The sequence below is a fragment of the Monodelphis domestica genome, chromosome 2, assembly GCF_027887165.1.
Source record: "Monodelphis domestica isolate mMonDom1 chromosome 2, mMonDom1.pri, whole genome shotgun sequence".
NCBI classification, from domain to species: Eukaryota; Metazoa; Chordata; class Mammalia; order Didelphimorphia; family Didelphidae; genus Monodelphis; species Monodelphis domestica.
The window spans coordinates 251,468,244-251,488,248 of NC_077228.1; the positions used below are offsets into that span (position 1 = coordinate 251,468,244).

At 35.1% G+C, this 20,005-nt stretch overlaps 1 protein-coding gene across 2 annotated transcripts in view; it reads right to left on the reverse strand.

The window, feature by feature from the left end:
- The window catches only part of TRIM16 (tripartite motif containing 16), a 50,846-nt gene that overhangs the window by 23,237 nt on the left and 7,604 nt on the right, over positions 1 to 20,005 (reverse strand). Inside the window, exons 2-3 of one of the 2 annotated variants that reach the window (XM_001374051.4) lie at positions 13,971 to 14,066; positions 5,125 to 5,358 (exon numbers count right to left, since the gene is read on the reverse strand). In XM_001374051.4, the coding sequence (XP_001374088.2) occupies positions 5,125 to 5,358; positions 13,971 to 14,066 (330 nt within the window). The remainder of the gene's footprint in view (positions 1 to 5,124; positions 5,359 to 13,970; positions 14,067 to 20,005) is intronic. The other variant, XM_056817480.1, reaches the window with a different exon arrangement.

Here is a 20,005-nt window from a genome sequence, read left to right on the forward strand (position 1 = left end):
GATCATTTTTCTTAATTGCACATGTATAACATATCGAATTGCTTACCATCTTAAGGAAGGGGGAGATGAGGAAGAGAGGGAGAAAATTTGGAACTCAAAATTTTAGAAAGCAAATGTTAAAAATTGTTTTTACATGTAATTTGGAAAAATAAAATGTTATGTTTTTAAAATTAAAAAGAGAAAATTAAAAAAACTTAAATATAGAAAATAACAGAAGGAAATCTAGAAAAACAAGATGAATAGCTTTGAAAACTTCAAAAGAAACATTTCAAAAACCAGCAGAAATGTTTTTGGAGTAAATAGACCTCTGCATTGAGCAATAGTTAAAGCTGATAACTGTGCATCAATGGATGTGTCAAATGTAACCAAAATTAGATTATCTCAGGAATGAAGAATGGAATCATAGATATCTAATTAACTCTGCCAAAATGTATAGACAAAGAAGCAGGCAAATTTATGGAAACTGCTGATTCATAATGCTGTTTGTCCTGGGGATCAGAGTCTCCTCCAACTCCAAGTTGTGAAGTCTGCTCATCTGACCCAGTGGCTCACTGCCACTCTTTCATTCTCTTGCCCTCTGTTTCTCCTGGGTCTGACCAGTCAGTCCTCCCACAGTCCTGAAGTCATCTCCCAGAGTGTCCTTGGAAGTGGGCACCGGGGAACACAGAAGACAGCTGCAAAGGTGGGCAGCCAAGTGCTTTGTGATAGTTGGGGACTTAGTGGAGGTAAGAGGAGAAAGGTTGTTAGGCTAAATATAAACTTACTAAACCCCTATGATCTCTGTATCAGTCCTGGGCATTCAGCCATCTTCCTTCTGTTGAATGTCCTGCCCTGTATCTGAAGGGAACATGATCATGGGCTTCCAAATACTGCTGCTTCCAACTAAGGGGGACCATGGTGATTCTGTTAGTACTGTGTGCCATGATCCCTACCATGTCTTGTGGGACCCCTGTAAGATAACGATCATGAACTTTGTATATTCTGTCTATACAGACTGGATTGGACCTACTTTCTGTCTTTGGTAGTTGTGTCCTTGTGTGCTGCTTCAGAGATGCTTAGTCCTTTGGCTAGAACCATTTCAATCACTGTTCAGGCTCCAATTCCCCTACTCTTGGCAAGGGTGTAAACAGTTTATATTATAATTCTTCTGTCATGCTCTGAATCTAAAATGTCAAGAAAAGCATCTTGTCAATTTTCCATAGCCTTAATTGTTCCTCTGTTGCCTTAAAAGAAATCTCTCCCTCATTGGTACCTCTACCTGCCACTGATGATTATGCCCACCCTAAGCTCTTAACCAAAATACATATTAAATATAAATAGTCTTCCTAAAAAAGGAAGAGAGCAAGATAGTATACAGTAAACCCAAAGATCCCAGTTTGGAGGATAAAAACCCACTATTTGACAAAAACTGATGGGAAAACTGGAAAGCAGTATGGGAGAGATTAGGTTTAGATCAACATCTCATACCCTACACCAAGATAAATTCAGAATGGATGAAAGAATTAAATATAAAGAAGGAAACTATAAGTAAATTAGGTGAACATAGAAGAGTTTACCTATCAGATCAATGGGAAAGGAAAGATTTTAAGACCAAGCAAGAGACAGAGAATATTACAAAATGTAAAATGAATAATTTTGATTACATTAAATTTAAAAGTGGTTGTACAAACAAAACCAATACAACCAAAATTAGAGGGGAAACAACAAACTGGGGAAAATATTTATAACAAAAACCTCTGACAAAGGTCTAATTACTCAAATTTATAAGAAACTAAATCAATTATACAAAAAATCAAGCCATTCCCCAATTGATAAATGGGTAAGGGATATATAGTAAGGAGATTTTGCAAAGTTAGATATTTGAGAGGTTACAAAGTCAAGATTCCACTTAGAACTGTCCTAGGAGCAGATAATAGTTATGAATAGGCAATTTTCAGATAAAGAAATCTAAACTATCAATAAGCACATAAAAAGTGTTCTAAATCTCTTATAATCAGAGAAATGCAAATCAAAACAACTCTGAGGTACTACCTCACACCTAACAGATTGACTAATATGACAGCAAAGGAAAGTAATAAATGTTGGAGGGGATGTGGCAAAATTGGGACATTAATGCATTGCTGGTGGAGTTGTGAATTGACCCAACCATTCTGGAAGGCAACTTGGAATTATGCCCAAAGGGCTTTAAAAGACTGCCTGCCCTTTAATCCAGCCATACCATTACTGGGTTTACACACCAAAGAGATAATAAGAGATAAGACTTTACAAAAATATTTATAGTCATGTTCTTTGTGGTGGCAAAAAATTGGAAAATGAGGGGATGCCCTTCAATTGGGGAATGGCTGAACAAATTGCCGTATCTTGTTGGTGATGGAATACTATTGTGCTAAAAGAAATAATGAACTGGAGCAATTCTGTGTGAACTGGAACACCCTCCAGAAATTGGTACAGTGTGAAAGGAGCAGAACCAGGAGAACACTGTACAGAGAGACGGATACACTGTGGCAAAACTGAACATAATGGACTTCTATTCTAGCACCAATGCAATGATCCAGGACAATTCTGAGGAACTTATGAGAAAGAATGCTATGCACATCCAGAGAAAGAACTGTGGGGGTAGAAATACAGAAGAAAAACAACTGCTGGATCATATGGATCTATAGGGATATGATTGGGGATGTAGATTCTAAACAATCACCCTAGTGCAAACATCAACAATATGGAAATAAGTTTTCATCAAAGACACATGTAAAACCCAGTGGAATTACTCATTGATTATGGGAAGGGGGCTGGGAGGAGGGGAGGGAACAAGTACATGATTCATGTAACTATGGGAAAATATTCTAAATCAATTAAATAAACTTAAAAAACCAGATAATTAAAAAGAGGAGAAAGAGAAGAAAAGAAGGAAGGAAGGAAGGAAGGAAGGAAGGAAGGAAGGAAGGAAGGAAGGAAGGAAGGAAGGAAGGAAGGAAGGAAGGAAGGAAGGAAGGAAGGAAGGAAGGGAGAGAGAGAGAGAGGAAGAAGAAGAAAGAAAGAAAGAAAGAAAGAAAGAAAGAGAAAGAAAGAAAGAAAGAAAGAAAGAAAGAAGAAAGAAAGAAAGAAAGAAAGAAAGAAAGAAAGAAAGAAGAAGAAAGAAAGAAAGAAAGAAAGAAGAAAGAAGAAGAAAGAGAGAAAGAAAGAGAGAGAGAGAGAAAGAAAGAGAGAGAGAGGAGAGAGAGAGAGAGGAGAGAGAGAGAAAGAAAGAAAGAAGAAAGAAAGAAAAGAAAGAAAGAGAGAGAGAGAAAGAAAGAAAGAGAGAGAAAGAAAGAGAGAGAGAGAGGAGAGAGAGAGAAAGAAAGAAAGAAGAAGAAAGACAGAAAGAAAGAAAGAAAGAAAGAAGAAAGAAAAGAAAGAAAGAAAGAAAGAAAGAAAGAAAGAGAAAGAAAGGAAGAAAGGAAGAAAGAAAGGAAGAAAGAAAGAAAGAAGAAGAAAGAAAGAAAGAAAGAAAGAAAGAAAGAAAGAAAGAAAGAAAGAAAGAAAGAAAGAGAAAGAAAGAAAGAAAGAAAGAAGAAAGAAAGAAAGAAAAGAAAGAAAGAAAGAAGAAAGAAAGAAAGAAAGAAAGAAAGAAAGAAAGAAGAAAGAAAGAAAGAAAGAAAGAAAGAAAGAAAGAGAAAGAAAGAAGAGAAAGAAAGAAAAGAAAGAAGAAGAAAGAAGAAGGAAGAAAGAAGGAAGGAAGAAGAAAGGAAGGAAGGAAGAAAGAAAGAAGGAAGGAAGAAAGGAAGGAAGGAAGAAGAAAGGAAGGAAGGAGAAGAAAGGAAGGAAGAAAGAGAAAGGAAAGGAAGAAAGAAGAAGAAAGAAAGAAAGAAAGAAAGAAAGAAAGAAAGAAAAGAAAAGAGAAGAAAGAAAGAAAGAAGAAAGAAAGAAAGAAAGGAAAGAAAGAAAGAAGAAAGAAAGAAAGAAAGAAAGAAGAAAGAAAGAAGAAAGAAAGAAAGAAAGAAGAAGAAAGAAAGAAAGAAAGAAGAAGAAAGAAAGAAAGAAAGAAAAGAAAGAAAGAAAGAAAGAAGAAAGAAAGAAAGAAAGAAAGAAAGAAAGAAAGAAAGGAAGGAAGGAAGAAAGGAAGGAAGGAAGAAAGGAAGGAAGGAAGAAAGAAAGAAAGGAAGGAAGAAAGGAAGGAAGGAAGAAAGAAAGGAAGGAGAAAGAAGAAAGAAAGAAAGAAAGAAAGAAAGAAAGAAAGAAAGAAAGAAAGAAAGAAAGAAAGAAAGAAAGAAAGAAAGAAAGAAAGAAAGAAAGAAAGAAAGAAAGAAAGAAAGAAAGAAAGAAAGAAAGAAAGAAAGAAAGAAAGAAAGAAAGAAAGAAAGAAAGAAAGAAAGAAAGAAAGAAAGAAAGAAAGAAACTTAATCATGCAGTTTGGATTTTGAACTGGAGACTGTACTCTAAGGGAATCAAGCTAAGCTATGAACCTAATTCCCTGGAAACTGAAGAGGTATAAGGGAACAGGGGATTATGCTTTTCACTTGTTAGGGGAAGTTGGTTTGTGTATTTATGATTTTCTTTTGAAGCAAATATACCTCTTTGTAAAAGTTCTACTCTGTTACACAAGAAGCTAGAGTTTCATTCACCACAGTTTACTGATATGGAATGCTACAGAAGCTTTCATACATAGTCTGTGTTCAATTTGTTTTCTTCGAGATTTCCTAAAAAGTGGTGTTATTGTTATAGTCTTTTTTATTGTTTTTTTTTCCCTGGGTTATACATGTATTATCACACAAAACATATTTCCGTATTTCATTTTTATAAGTGAATAATCTTATAAAACAAACATATAACCAAATAAGCACGTGATAAATCATGTTTTCATCTGCATTCCTTGATGGATAGCATTTTTTTCATAAGTCCCTCAGAATTGTCCTAGATCATTATATTGCTGTTAGTAGAAAAGTCTATGGGATAGTATTTTTAAAAGCAATAATAATAGTAATTAATATATGTAAAATATACATACATATATACACATTACATAGAAGCACAGAGCATTTTCTCAAAAACAAAGGAGGGCTCCAATTGTTGTCTTTCATAATGCCCATAGAAAGGAAGCCATATTAAAAATTTGCCCATCATTCAGCTTACTGCACACTGCCATACCTCCAAGAAAAGGACATTATTGGTGATATTGACCATCCTTTCCAGTGCGTGCTTGCTATTTTCTAATTCTGCATGTTTGCTCTCCAGGTATTTTTTGATGCTCCTGGCCTCACTCAAGGCAACTTGTTCCTTCTTTTCCAGAAATAGAAGTACATATTCTTGGGCCTTCCTGACTGCTTCATGGAGATTCCCAAATTGCTGTTCTGCCACAGTTTTCACCTCAGAAACTGAGACCTGGAGAGATCAGAACAAAGGTGATAACTCAGTATTTTAAGTAGATCTACCCATTTTAACCACAAAAAGGTGTTAAGTAACTAATGTGAACTACCAAAAAAGGTGTTAAGTAACCCAAAAAAAGATAATCTAACAAAAGAAGGTGAGAACTAAAGAATGGGCAGTCCTGGAGAAAAGCGTCTGCTGTGATTGTCATCATTGGTGAGTGAAAGGCTGACTTAGTGACCCTGTTTTTCTCTTTCTCTGACTGGAGCTTAGAAATTCAAACTGATATAAGAAGAAGCCAGAGTTTTCTCTCTCTCATTCCTTAATATCTTTCTTCTGTTGTAAATATTGTAAATAAACTACCATAAATTCCATTTACTTTAGCAATTCATTTTGGGATTTTAGAAATTAAATGCCTGGCGACCACCTATATAAATATTCAGAGTCCAACCACAATTAATTTTAACACTCTTGAAGAACTAAAATTGGAGTTCAAGATCTAAGTAAAAAATATAGAGGAACAATGGGAAGAAAAGTGGGAGAAAGAAATGCACATTCAAAAGGAAAATAACAGTTTAAAAGACAGAATCTCCCACTTGGAAAAAGAGGCACAAAAATTACATTTCTGAATGAAAACAAAACTAAGCAGACAAATTCATATTAGAGGAGAACAAACAATAAAACACATGTCCCGTGTCTTGGTAGTGTATATTTCTAGAGTGAAACTATAGAAGCAAGATGTTGCATATGTTTGTCAACTTTTTCATTGTTTTTCTTTAATTATATTTTGCTTATTTAATTGAAATCTATTTTCCTTCTTTATCTCCCCTCACTCCTTTTGTGAAAGAAAAAGAAAAACTGTTGTTACAAACTCATTTAGTCTAACAAAACAAAAATTCTATAAATGGACATATCAAAAAATTGTTTCAATGTTCACTCCTCTCTTTCAAGATGTGTAGTATGTTTCATTAAGAGTCCTCTGGAATCATGACTGGTCATTGCTTTATTCAAAGTTCTAAAGTCTTTCAGAATCGTTTGTTGTAAAGATTATTATATATTATATATATATATATATTATATAAAGATATACATAAACATTATCGTAAAGATAATGTTATTGTATAAATTATTCAGTTGGTTCTGCTTCACTCTGCATCAATTCATATGTCTTCCTAGGTTTTTCTGAAACCACTCTCCATCATTTCTTACAGCAAAATAGGAAATATCATTAAATTTGTATACCATATGTGAAGATGGGATTAACTCTCCCCTGCCCATTTTTAGATTTAATCACCAGAAGCATATAGGACTGTGACCCATGTGTGCAATAGTGGGTGATGAATCAGAATAGACTAACTACCCCCTGGGAAGTCCTAAGCAAAGCTTTAGCTATAATTGGCACATGTAAAATGGAAGGAAATCACAACAAGTGATGAAAAGGAATGGTCTTTAAAAATGCCAAGAACTTCCTGTGAAGTAGTCTTTCACCTTGAACTTGATCTTGAAGGAACTCCAGCTTGGGACCTCAGATTGCTTTTGGAATTTCCCCTTAGAACTACTCCATGGTTGAGTTTAAAAGGCTGACTCCTTTCCTGGATTTTCTGAAGGGACTAGCCTCAGAAGAGGCCTCCCAGCTTGAGAGAGGCTTTGTGACTGAAGCCCTTGCTTTATTCATTCCTGGGTCTTCTGCTCAAGGCTGAGACCCTTCTGGCTAAGGACTAATTAGCCCTGCCTGGGTAGATTCAGGTACTGAGCAAAATACTTAGTGTGTTAGGTTAGATATCTTACCCTATTCTCTTTCTGATTTTCTTACTTTCATTCTTTCTAAATTTTATAAATAAATTGCTAAAAAAATGATTTGGAATTAATTAAATCCCTGGTGACCACATTCTGATAAATTCATTCCAACCATAATTTTACCCCTTACATTCTGGCCTTTATAGTTTGGCTGGCCACATAGATTGTGATGAGAACCCTCAATCTTCCTAAATTGTCTTGACTTTTCCTTTACTTTTGTTTCTATCCCCAAGTCAGCTTTTTTTGTTTTGAGTCTACAATTCACAGCTGCTGACAAGGTAAGTTAATTTTTTTTTCTTTTCTTTCTACTTAAAATAAATTTTAAAACAGCTAAAAATTACCTTGCTGGCATTAAGCTGGCTGTTTTTCCTTACTGGCAGCAAGCAAGCTGCTTTGTTCCTTAAAAAAAAAAATTCTAGCAGTAAGGACCACACCTGGGAAAAAAGCTTACACTCCCTCTCAGGAGGAAAGCAGCTCTGCTCTGCCCCACCAGAATTCCATCTCACAGCCAAAAATCTCCAGGAAAAAAAAATGTAGGTTTTTTTTTAATTAGGGAGAGTGATTATTAAACTAAAATTAACAAAATTTTAATCTTTTTTTTAAACTCCTGGAAATCTACTTTCTTTTCTTTGAATCTATTTAAATCTAGGGGGGGTTGAAGGGTGAATGGTGTCTTATAGACAGCAAATATCCCTTTTTATTTATGGTGGGTACTTCCCTTACAGGGAATAAAAGAAATATCCCTTCTTTCAAAGAAGAACCAATCATAAAAAATTGGTGAACATATTCAAAACTTTTGACCTCAAATGGATGGATATAGAAAATCTATTAGAAATGTTTCTGACAAACAGAGAGAAAAATAAAATCATCCCGCTTGCTAATCAGAAGCAAGGTAGGGGAGTAATTCATTGGCCAACTGAAAATCCAGTTTGGAACCCCAATGATGAGCCAGATTACACAAAACTATGCCAGGCCAGAGAAGCATTATTGACAGCCATGAGAGCTTGTTCTGATAAGCTTGATTCATGGTCAAAATTTGAAAGTACCAAACAAGAAATTGATGAAACTCCCTCCCAGTTTATGGGCAGACTTATTGATGTGGGAAACACATATGTGGACCTTGATTTGTTGAGAGAATGGATTATTATACAAATGTGTAAACAATTCATTAAGAATTGCACAGTCAAAGACTACTTTAAAACTAACTGCCCAAATTGGGACTCTATGGATCTTGAGGAATTGAGGAGGATAGCAGTCTACATTTTTTTCCTTTTTTTTTTAAACCCTTACCTTCTGTCTTGGAGTCAATATTGTGTATTGGCTCCAAGGCAGAAGAGTGGTAAGGGCTAGGCAATGAGGGTCAAGTGACTTGCCCAGGGTCACACAGCTGGGAAGTGGCTGAGGCCAGATTTGAACCTAGGACCTCCCATCTCTAGGCCTGGCTTTCAATCCACTGAGCCACCCAGCTGCTCCCAAGCAGTCTACATTTTTAAGGACCATACACAAAAACATGAGGAAAATAGTGAATCAATGACGGTCTTAAAGAAAGAAATTAAAATGTTAAAAGAAAAACTGGAAAATCAGGGAGAAGCCATAGCCCCTTTGTAGGAATTCACAAATAAACCACCAAAAAGTTATTCATACGGAAAGCATGGCCACTTAATGTTAAATTGCAGAAACTGGAATCAGGTATTCAATAACATGAATTTGGGGAGAAATGATAGATATAACAATAATCAAAATTATAATAAAAACAATAATAGAAATAATACTCCAAATGAAACAAATGATAATATACAACAAAATGCCTAACAACAATATATAAAAAATGGAGATTGTTCATGTTATACCCAGGGTGAAAATTCCCCTCAGAGTGGGGGATCCCAGTAAAAACGCCCAAGCATCTTTATGAAGGTGCAATGTGGGGGGGGGGGCCTTGAATCAAAAAAGTGAAACCTCTGATTTTTCAGATCCTGAAATTTTAATGCCAATTATCCCTATACATTCCCACACACACATAGTAATGAACCTCATGTAACCCTAAAAGTGGGACATTCATATTATGACTGCCTGAATTAATTTTAACATTAACAACCACTGATTGCTTAAATTTATCACTTTCCTATAATGAAAAGAAAGTGGAGAAATGAAAGCAAAAATTTAAAGCAAAACAAATTAATGGAGTATGGGTGTCATCTGAAGGAAAACTCCTACTCCCTAGAAGTTTTTATCAATAAATTTGCCAATCTGTGCATAAAAATGGTCACTTTGACACCCAGGGTATTGTGGACTCTGTTAAAAGAGTATGGATAGCCTCTGGTATAACTACAATAGCCTGCTCTATCTGCCAAATAACCAACACACCTTTCATGGCAAAGCTTTTGTTGGGCATTCTCTGGCTTACATACCTTTTGAATACCTGCAAATTGATTTCATAACAATGCCAAAGACTGGACATTATACATGTTGTCTAGTCATAGTAGACCAATCATTCCCTAGTTGATGAGCACCCTCCTGAGTTTCCAATTCTTTGCAACCACAAAAAGATCTGCTATAAATATTTTATGCATATGAGTGCTTTTCTCCTTTCATCTATATGGAGCATAGATTATTTAGTATTGCTAAGTTAAAAAGTATGCATAATTTAATAACTTTTAAAGCATAGTTCCAAATTGCATTCCAAAATGATTGGACCAATTCATAGTACCTTTTTTCTCACAGACCTTTCAGCATTTGTCATTTCCTTTTTATCAACTTTGCCAATCTGAGGGGTATGAAGTAAGAGTTCAGAGTTGTTTCAAGTTGCATTTTTCTATTTATTTGTGATTTGGTATTTAATTATTTTTCTTAATTAAAAGAGAGGGCTCAGTGAGTAGGGTTATATATTGGAAAACTACTGTGGTAATAAAAACAAAAGATATCATGCTTCTTTTAAAAGAAGGAAGCAGAATTATGGAATTTAGGTAATGTAATCTCTAAGCTCCCTTCTTGGTCTAACTTTTTGTGGTTCATTAAATAAGTGAGTCAATAGAAAGGGGCAGAAGTGTGAGAGATGTGTAAGAAAAAAGTGCAAAGTTTGTCAACTGACAAATATGAGGTGAGAGAAGGTGAAGAATCAAAGATAATGCTAACATTGCAAATCTGGGTGACTAGAAGGATGATGATGCTATCAAGAGAATTAGAGAACTTCAGAAAAAGATCTGAATTTAGGAAGATAAACTTCTAATTTTGAAATGTTGAATTTGAAATGCCTATATGCCATTAAGTTTGTAATATTCAATAGCCAATTGATGATGCAGGACTAAAATTCAGAAAAGAGATAAAGAGTGAATTATAGATTGATAGATAGATAGATAGAGAGAGAGAGATAGTTAGATACATACATACATACATAAATATGTATACATATATATGTGAGTTATTTATATCAAGATGATGGGAACTGCTAAAGTTGATGTCAGTGTGACAAAATTAGGGTCCCATCCAAAGAATTGGACAGCTTAGACTGACTCCATGGTGGGGGAATAAGCTTTATTTTAAGAGAATACAGCAATAATGTAGAGCCAGAGAGTTAGCTAGTGGGAGTGTCAGGAAGGAAGGAAAGTAGGAGGTAAAGTGGGTTAACCGTTTTCAGGAATGTTTTTTATCTTAATTATTAAAGAAGAGGCCATTCATTTGGGCTTTATTACCCTACCATTCCCAAGGAACTGGTGTCACTTGGTTCACTTTAGTCTGAGTAGCTTTACTGAGTCACTCTTTTTGCCTCCTTGAGGAAGGAAAGAAAATCATAATATAAATGGAATATTAATGATATGTTAAATATCCCAGGACAACTGTCAGTCAAATTTTGCTCTTTTTATGCAACCTTTAAGGAAGACAGTGATTAAGGAAATTGGGTATTGTTTAAACCTACTCTATATGACTGGGAATCTGAACTCCCTTAACCAAAGATTTAGATTATATTACATAAGGAGTTTTCTCAAAATTATAAATCTAAGCAGCCCATATATCTTATCTGAGAGGTTGCCCCCATTTGTGTTCTTTTGGTTGTTTACAGATACTTAGGGTTTAGTGGGATATTTCAGCCCATATCAAAGTTGCCTAGAGAGAGAAAATACTGAGAGAAGGGTTCAGGACAGGACCTTCAGAAATATCTACAATTAGGGGGTAAATTGTGGAGAATGAAAGGGAAAGGCTTAACATGTAGGAAAAGGATGCAGAAAATTTCTAGAAGAGGGTGTTCAGTTTGTCAAATCCTCATCAAACAGGATAAGGACTGAGAAAAGACCTAATTATATAACAATTATTCCACCATTGACACCTCTAATGTTTTAGAGTTTTAACGGAGTGTGAAGGATAATGATGAGGTAGATTAGCTAGGAGGTTGAAATGATACTGGTACCCTCATGGAAGATAGGGATAGATTTGGGTAGGAAAGATAATGCAGTCACAACCCATAGATGTAGACACCTCTTGTGTTGCTTAACCTTTCTGACTGACTAATGAAAAGTAATTATAGAGCAGTGACAAGTAGGGAAAAGAGTGGAAACTTATATCAGCTACTACCTCAGAGTGCAAAACTTACTCTCTGAATGATACTTAAGTGAGAAATGACCCAAGGGACAGAGGTTAGGAACATGGAGCAAATGGGATAGAAGACAAGGGGGACTTTGTATAGTTGCTTAGAAGTTCCTAGTTTGAACTGGTTAAATGATCTCTGCCAGAGAAGCCATTAGGGACAACAGTAGTGGGAACATGGCCTATCTTCCCATCTAATTCCCTTAACTATCCTCTTTCCAGGAAACGAATGAATGAGTAAATAAATAAATGGATAAATGAATGAATGAAAAAAATCTTTAACTTATCTTTACTCATTGCCTCCATTCCCCTCTCTTCTCATTCACTCCTCAGCCTTTTGCAACCTCAGCAAAGTCTGGAGTCTGACCTCTTCATTCAACTGAAACTACTTTCAAGACAATTACTAATGATATTCTAACAGCCAAATCAGATAGTCTTTTCTTAGTCTTTACCCTTCTAAGCCAATCTGCTACATTTTACACTATTAAGAATCTTCTCCTCCTGGTTATTTATTTTCTTCTTTTTTATTATATATATATATATATATATATATATATATATATATATATATTTTCTCTTTTTGCTACCTCATTATCTACATTATGAAACCAGCCCTGGATGTTCCCCAAGGTTCTAGACTAGGCTTTCTTTTCTTTCTCTATATTCTTACTTGGGATTAACTGTCATCTCTTATAATAGATTTGCAAAGCGCTTTACATATGTTATTTTATTTTGTCCTCACAATAACCCTCTGAGAGGATTCATAGCTTTTTTGCCATAAAGTTTCAGTCACATATGTGAACTAACATCTAAAATGCAACATGTCCATATCTTTGCCCCTAAATTCTCCCTCTTCTAAACTTCCCTATGTCTACTGAAGACACCATTCTAACACCAGTTTCCAAGTTTATAATCTTGTTTCCCCAACAGGGGCATCATCTTAGCATTATCCTTGTTTCCCCATTCTCCATTACTCCACATATCCCATTGTCAAATATCTTACCATTTATACCTTTATAACATCTCTTAACTAAAATCTCTTCTCTCTATTTATGGAGCTACCATCTTATTTCAAGTTCTTATAACCTCTTGTCTAAATTATTGCAATAGCCTCCCAAATGATCTTCCTGTCTCAAATCTTTCTCTCCTCCAATCCATACTACTAAAAGTACTACCATACTACTAAACTACCAAAGTGATTTTCCTTAAATTTTGATCTGATCATACTACTCCCCTACTTAATAAAGTCCATTAGTTCTTTATTGCCTCTAGGATAAAACATAAAATCTCATATGTGACTTTTTATAGACCTTTACAACCTTATCCCAACTCATATTTGCATTCTCATCACAAAACTCCCTTTCTCAAACTGTATAATTCAACCAAACTAATCCTCTCTCTATTCCTCATATATAACACTACATCTCCTGTCTATCTGCCTTTAGGTACTGTCCTCCATATCTGGAATGCACTTCCTCATCACTTCTACCCATCAGAATTCATGTCTTCCTTTGAGAAGTTTTAAAGAGCTACTTTCTACATGAAGCCTTTCCTGACACTACTTGTTGCTGAAGCTCTTCCTTCTAACCTACTTTGTATGGAATAATAGAGAATCAGGTTTGAAACCAAGAAGATTTGGGTTTAATCTTCCCTGATCCATACTGGCCATTTAACCCTCAAAAAATCAAACTCTTAGTGCTCCAAGAGCTTCACCAAGTATAAAATGAAATGAAAGTTCTGGTTTGCATTGGTAGATAGTTTCCTCACTTTGAATTTCCTCATACTAATAAAATTGCAGATCTAATACCTATCTATTTTAATATTTATTCAAAAGATACATTTTATATATACTTGTTATTTCCATTATTATAGTTCCAAGTCCTGAAAACTAAGATAATTTTAAATTCTAGGGTATCTGGCATATGATAACATCACAACATTTTTTGATTGACTGATCAATTCATACAATCTGGCTGGAGGACCCTTGGGAGTCATTCCACAGCCCTTTAGGGAACCCTGGCTTTCACTTTGGAAACCACTGCTCTGGACAACAAATTAGCAACAATATTTGGTGCTAATGTTGATTATCCTGAAATACTAAGAATAATGAGAGAATCTTTCTTGGATGTGGTAACTTCCCCTTAGGGACTTTCCCAACATTCCCAAGAAGGTGATCTGTTGTTGACTGAGACTTATTTTAAGGAGTTTGGCCATATAAAGGCATCACCTGAGTTCACCTGAGTCATTCTTACCAAAATTGATTTGCTGTCAGCTTGTAGTCTAACAATGTCATTTTCAGATGCCTTGATTTTCTTCTCAAAGTCCAACTGGGCCTGCTGAAGTTCAGTCTGTGAGAAGATAAAAAGACTGTTGAAGAGAAAGGTAAACATCTAAATACACTAAAGCCAAAAGTAATTCCTCCTCCAAAGGACTTTGCTGTTTTCCCATGGAAAGGGGAATTTACTGTCCAACCTCAACCTGCTTTCTAGGAAATTGTGTAGGTCACACAACTGCGTATGTTTCCCTTTTAAGTTAAATGTGGAAAATATTTTTTGAGATCCAACAACCAGGAAACATTAAAAATTTTCAGAAGGGTTCAGAGATAAGTGTGACAAGAGAGTGGAGCTTTCCTCTTTTCGTTTCCCATCTGGGGCTAATGACTCACAAAGGAATTTCAAGCTTCATTATTCTGGCATTTCTGAAAAGAACATTTGATTAATCTTATCTCACACTTAGAGTTAATTAATCATTTATTGAGAGGGCTGAACTATTTGAAAGGGGGTAAATACTTTTTTTTTTATCCCAACATCATTACACCTGTGGCTTTCATTTCATAATGCTGGGGTTTTTTTTCTAAAGGAAAATCAGTCCAAAGCAAAAAAATGTGATAATCATTCAACCTAAGGGTCACAAAAGTACTGAGGAAGAGTCAGAGATTACATTGCTAGGAAAATATTATAGCCTTCTCTAATGCTAGGCCTGATGGATAAATAGTAAATAAATAAATGTTTTAAAAATTAATTTTCAATGACCATTTCTTCTTATGAACTGTGCCTACCACTGTTCCTTTCAAATTGTAGACATGCAAAAAGTGCTCTTAAAAACTCAAATCAAGAGCTACAAATCATTATATGCTAATGAAATTAAAAATAAGTAACTTCTTTTTCTGTCATTATATCATGAAAATATTGCCAAAGATTCTATATGTTAGCAGAGTATAAAGTCTAGTAAGTCAAGCAGGAAAGTCTTAGAATGGAATGCCTTATGATTCCCAAAGGCACTGAAGCTTTAGGAGACCAACATTCTCAATGACTGACCAGGAGAAAACTACAGTTTCCTGAGACTCATACTGTAGGTCTCACTGAAGGCAGAAGAAAGCATGTTATATGGGCAAGATTGGCTCTACATATACACAAAGGAGATTGAAAAATGAAAAAAGGGCTATCTGCTCCAAAATATTTCCTATTTCCTCTCACCCAGGTCTACTATGTCACCTCCCTCTTCTCTCTCATTGCTCACAAATAACTTGTATAATGGGAACCTTTCATTTCCCTTTTATTCAGTTTTATTATGCCATTTTCCTGGAATTTTTGGTTAACTGGCCAGTTTTCTGTTAATATTAATCTCATCTGGCAAAAAAAAATGGCATCATAGCACTAAAATGACTGATATTCCTGAGATAAGAAAGCAAAGGGGAGGAGAAAAGGGAATACAAATATCTCGAAAACCTCCCAAGTAGATTTTACTTGGGAAAGAATTTCCCAGACACTGAGTTTTTGGTTATCTTTGTGATACGTAAATCTTTCTGCCTCAAATGGCCCATTGTGATTTCTTTAAAATATAACCTTGTAATTCTATAGGTTTTGTAGGATTTTACAAATTCACTATTTAAATCTGTTACTTGGTTTTACTAATTTGTTCTCAGTTTGTTCAACTTCAATTAAAGGAAGCATGATGTTGAACCTGTTTGACTAGACCTGTGTTATCTTTAAGATTGTTAAAAATAAAATATTAAAAATAAAATAAAGATTGATACATATTCAAATTTTATTTCCCTGTCTCTCTGACGCAATTATCTCAGAAACCCAAATTTTAATTCAAGATTATTTTTCTATATCCTGAACTGGTCTTTAAGTATACTAAAAGCCTGGTTTCTACCTTTATAATTTCTATATTGTGGTAGATTTATTCTGCAGCAATAACATACCACACAAACTCAAAGAAGAGATATTTCTCTCATAGCACATGGAATCCCCATCATTAAAGGTTTGATACTAAGGACAAGGAACTTTATTTCCATTAAAATAAATACCTTTTATCACTGCTTCAATTTTCACTGAAAGAAATACATAGTTAAACCATGGGATTCCTGAACTACTGAAAGAAAGGAGTTTGATCTCCCATTATTACTCAACCTTCAACCTCAGTTATATTCAAAACTGGACTGTATATTTTGCTCTGCATTCATGTCCTTATCTTGGCAAGAGTGAAATAAACAAGGTCAACAAGACAAAGCACCACAAATATCTGTTAAAAGCTCCAGGGAATCTTGCTGGTGAATGGAACAATTTCTTGGAGCATTGATATTGTCTTCTTTTTCTATGAAGGTCTCTTCCACACCTCTGACATTTGGAATCCTATAAGACCCTGCTAGATCACTTCTGTAGGACATCTCACATCCTCAGAGCTCCTTGGCACCAATTACTTTTAGTACCAAATACCAGTTTACATTTAGCCTGAGCTTCTTAGCATTGTTATTCAAATGTTTGTTTTTCCCCAAAGGGGACATAAATATCTTTAGGGCAAGGACATACAGTTCCTTTTTTATATATAGTTCTAACCAATCAATAAATGTGTACTGGTAGTGATAATTGATGACAATGACAAGGAAGACCAGGGAGAAGAAACTTCGGAGTCTACGTTAGGACTAATTACAGAAGGCCAGTTTGGTTGCTATCCTTAAAGGAAGAAAAGTTACAACAGGATATAGAATCCTTACAAGGTGGATGTCATTGTATCACATCTTGGAGAAAGTGAAAGTTAGTGGAATGCTGGACTATGAGTTAGAAAGATTTGGGTTAAAATTCTGCCACAGAAACTAGTCCTCAGTTTCTTAACCCTTTGGCAGCTAGGTAAAGCCTTCTTAAAGTCACATCTTTAAATGCAGAAGATTTTAAAATGTAAGATTATAAAGAAAATAAATTATATTGAAATAAAGATGTATCTTTCTCATTCAAGTTATTATAGGAATTTAGCAAGAGTAATGCAAAAAAGCAGGAACAGAAATCTTGCAGGCAGGAGGAAGATTCTGGAACTTTGAAGAACACACACAGACAGTTTTCTCTCAGGGAGCTGAGAAAAAGTCTAGTCTTTCTAGGGTGGTCCTAGGGTGGCTAGCCAATTCTCTATCTTCTGGATTTTCCTTGTGATCCAGTCTATCCCTGGGAATCCTGCTAATGCTGAGAGGTTTACCAACAGATCTACTTAAGACTACAAGAGGACAACTGTCAGTGAGATTTCCTTTGGCCCTTGTTCCTGTAACCTTCAAGTCTTTCCCAAATTTATATACTAACTGGGGGGGGGGGGAAGGGCTAAACTTAAATAGTTGTAGTTAGATAGATTTGTAGGTAGTGAAATTATTAGATAGTGGGGTTAGCAATTTGGTTTTGGGCTTAAGATAGATCATCCCAATTCCCTTCCCCTCCTTCCCTTACCTTAAAATAAACTATTATTTTAGTTATCTCTCTCTCTCTCTCTCTCTCTCTCTCTATATATATATATATATATATATATATATATATATATATATTAATTCAGTGTAGTTATTACAGTTGGCTAGTTAAGTAGTCTAATCTAGAGAAATTGTGCTAGGCCAGAGAAGTTAATAAGAGTTTATAGGACTGATAGTTGGGGCACCTTGCAACATTCCATTTTTCCTTGGGAGTAACTGGGTTGCTTTCTGAGGTACTGCAAAATAGAATTTTCAGCTGATTGACACTAGGGGGATTTAAAAGTTAAAGGGACAATTTAGAGAGCCAATTTAAAGGGACAAAATAGCACATGTACTAAGTGAAAAAAAATTTTTCCCTCTTTTCTTTTTCTTTTTTGTTGGTGATTCATTTTGGTACTCACAGTGGATACTAATACCACCTATCCTATTTTGTATTACATGATATTACATAGATACAGCATCATGATGGGAGACATGATTAATGTGATTTTACTGTTTCTGTATGATTGTTTCCTTTACATACCCTATGGAATTTTTATATTGTTTCTAGAATTTTGTTACATGCTGTTAGGCAATGATTGGATGAAAGCAATAATGTGTATAACTATCCAAACTATTTATCCCTATGTACCTCTTGTGAGTTTATGTTTGTTGGTTCTGTATAAATGTAGAAAACTGTTTTTTGTAATTGTTGGTAAAATGAGAGTACTTTTCAATGGCTGACCAGAGATTTGGAACTAAAACAAATGCTATTAGCAATGCAGGCAAAGATTGATGCTATAGAACAATGTATTAAAGATGGCATGGCACAGAATAATGTTGCTGAATATAGTTTAAAGGAAGATGTTATGGTTGAGGATGTAAATGAAGTAAACAGTAAAGAACAAACTAGATTAGAAAGAGAGGCTGATAACTGAAATAAGACCCAAGTAAATTTATTCCCTCTTAGGGATATTCCAATTATTAATCATGATGAAGTCTTTAATGTAAAATCCCATAAAAAATTCACCTCCAAAGACCTAGAAACAATTAAACGTAGAACTCCTCAGTTTTTTGATGAGTCTAATAAAGTAATCAAAGAATTCCAAAAGGTCATTAAAATCTTTGACCTAGACTATGTTGATTTTTTCCCTATTGATGGAGGAATTTCTCACAAAGCAAGAGAGAAACTAGTTTATCAAGGACACCAGGAATAGTCCTCCTTTGACCCCATGGCCAGAAAATTTTGAAGAATTAGATGTGAAATCTGTGCATAACTGTAGAATGATGAAGCAGGCCAGAAAAGACATTATTGAGGTAATGAAGGCATCTCAATGCATGATCTAAATTTGAAAAAGTAAAGCAAAACCCAGATGAAACACCAATTAATTTTCTTGACAGACTTATAGAAGCTGCTGAATTACATTTAGGCCTTGATGTGATGGCAGATGACACTCTCTCATTGTGTTCAAATCAGGTGCTTGAGCTCCCTGACAACAAGTATTTAGGCAATTATTACCTTTATTCCTTCTTTGGTAATTATTATATTAATTCAGTGTGGTTATTTCAAAGTTCATGATCCCCCTGAAATCTATCCATGAATGTCCAGGTTAAGAACTTCTTAATGTACCTTCTAGCTTCAAACTCAATAATAATCAATCTATGTCTGAATAAATCCTGGGCAAAATCAGCTCTTTGGCAAAAACAAAAACAAAAAAAACAAAATCTCATTATCAGAAGCAAAGACAATGAAAGATTTTATAATATCTAAAGTATCCCAAAATACAAATACAGAAAAAATACCAACAAAGTAGCAATTGTATTCTTAGAACCTATAGATGGGTATATTACCTTATATATGAATTGTGTATTTGAGGAAATCCTTTCTCTACCATGGTGCTTTCCTTTAGCTTCTACTCCATTTCAATGTCAAATCTCATGGGGAACAGATCCAAGATGGTAGCTTAGCAGCAGCAAAAGCTGGAACTGCTTTGAGAATCCTCTCAAACCAACTTTATAATAGTGCCTCAAAATGATTAGAGTCAAAGAACCATAAAGGAGATGGATTAAGTAAATCTCCTAAAGGAAAACAACTTGAAAGGTAGGCAGTGAGATTCTATTTTCATGGAATAAGGGAGAATTAGAAGCAAACTTCTCATATAGGGATGCAGGCCACTCACCCCATCCCCCCACCCCTACTGTGTCAGGTTCCAAACTTGGGCACAAGCCAACTTCAAGATATTTGGACCCTACCTACACCAATAGCAGAGCACCCCACACTCACCCCTTGATGCCCCAACATAAGCCTGTAGTGAACCCTAAAATCCCTAGTGCTTGGCCAGTTCAAGTCTGAGGTAAAACCCCTAGCTCCAGGGCAAAGTAACTCACAGTACTCTGAGTCCTGCAAGACATCAGTGGTTCCTAGAAGTGACTGAATCAGTGGCTTTCAGAGCTCACAAAGAATACTACCGTAGAAGAAATGAAACTTGCATAAAATCAGGACTAGAGCTGAGGGTAACAACAAGGAAAAACTGAAGTTTAAGAGAGTACCTCTAACCTGAAAATAGAGACCATCTT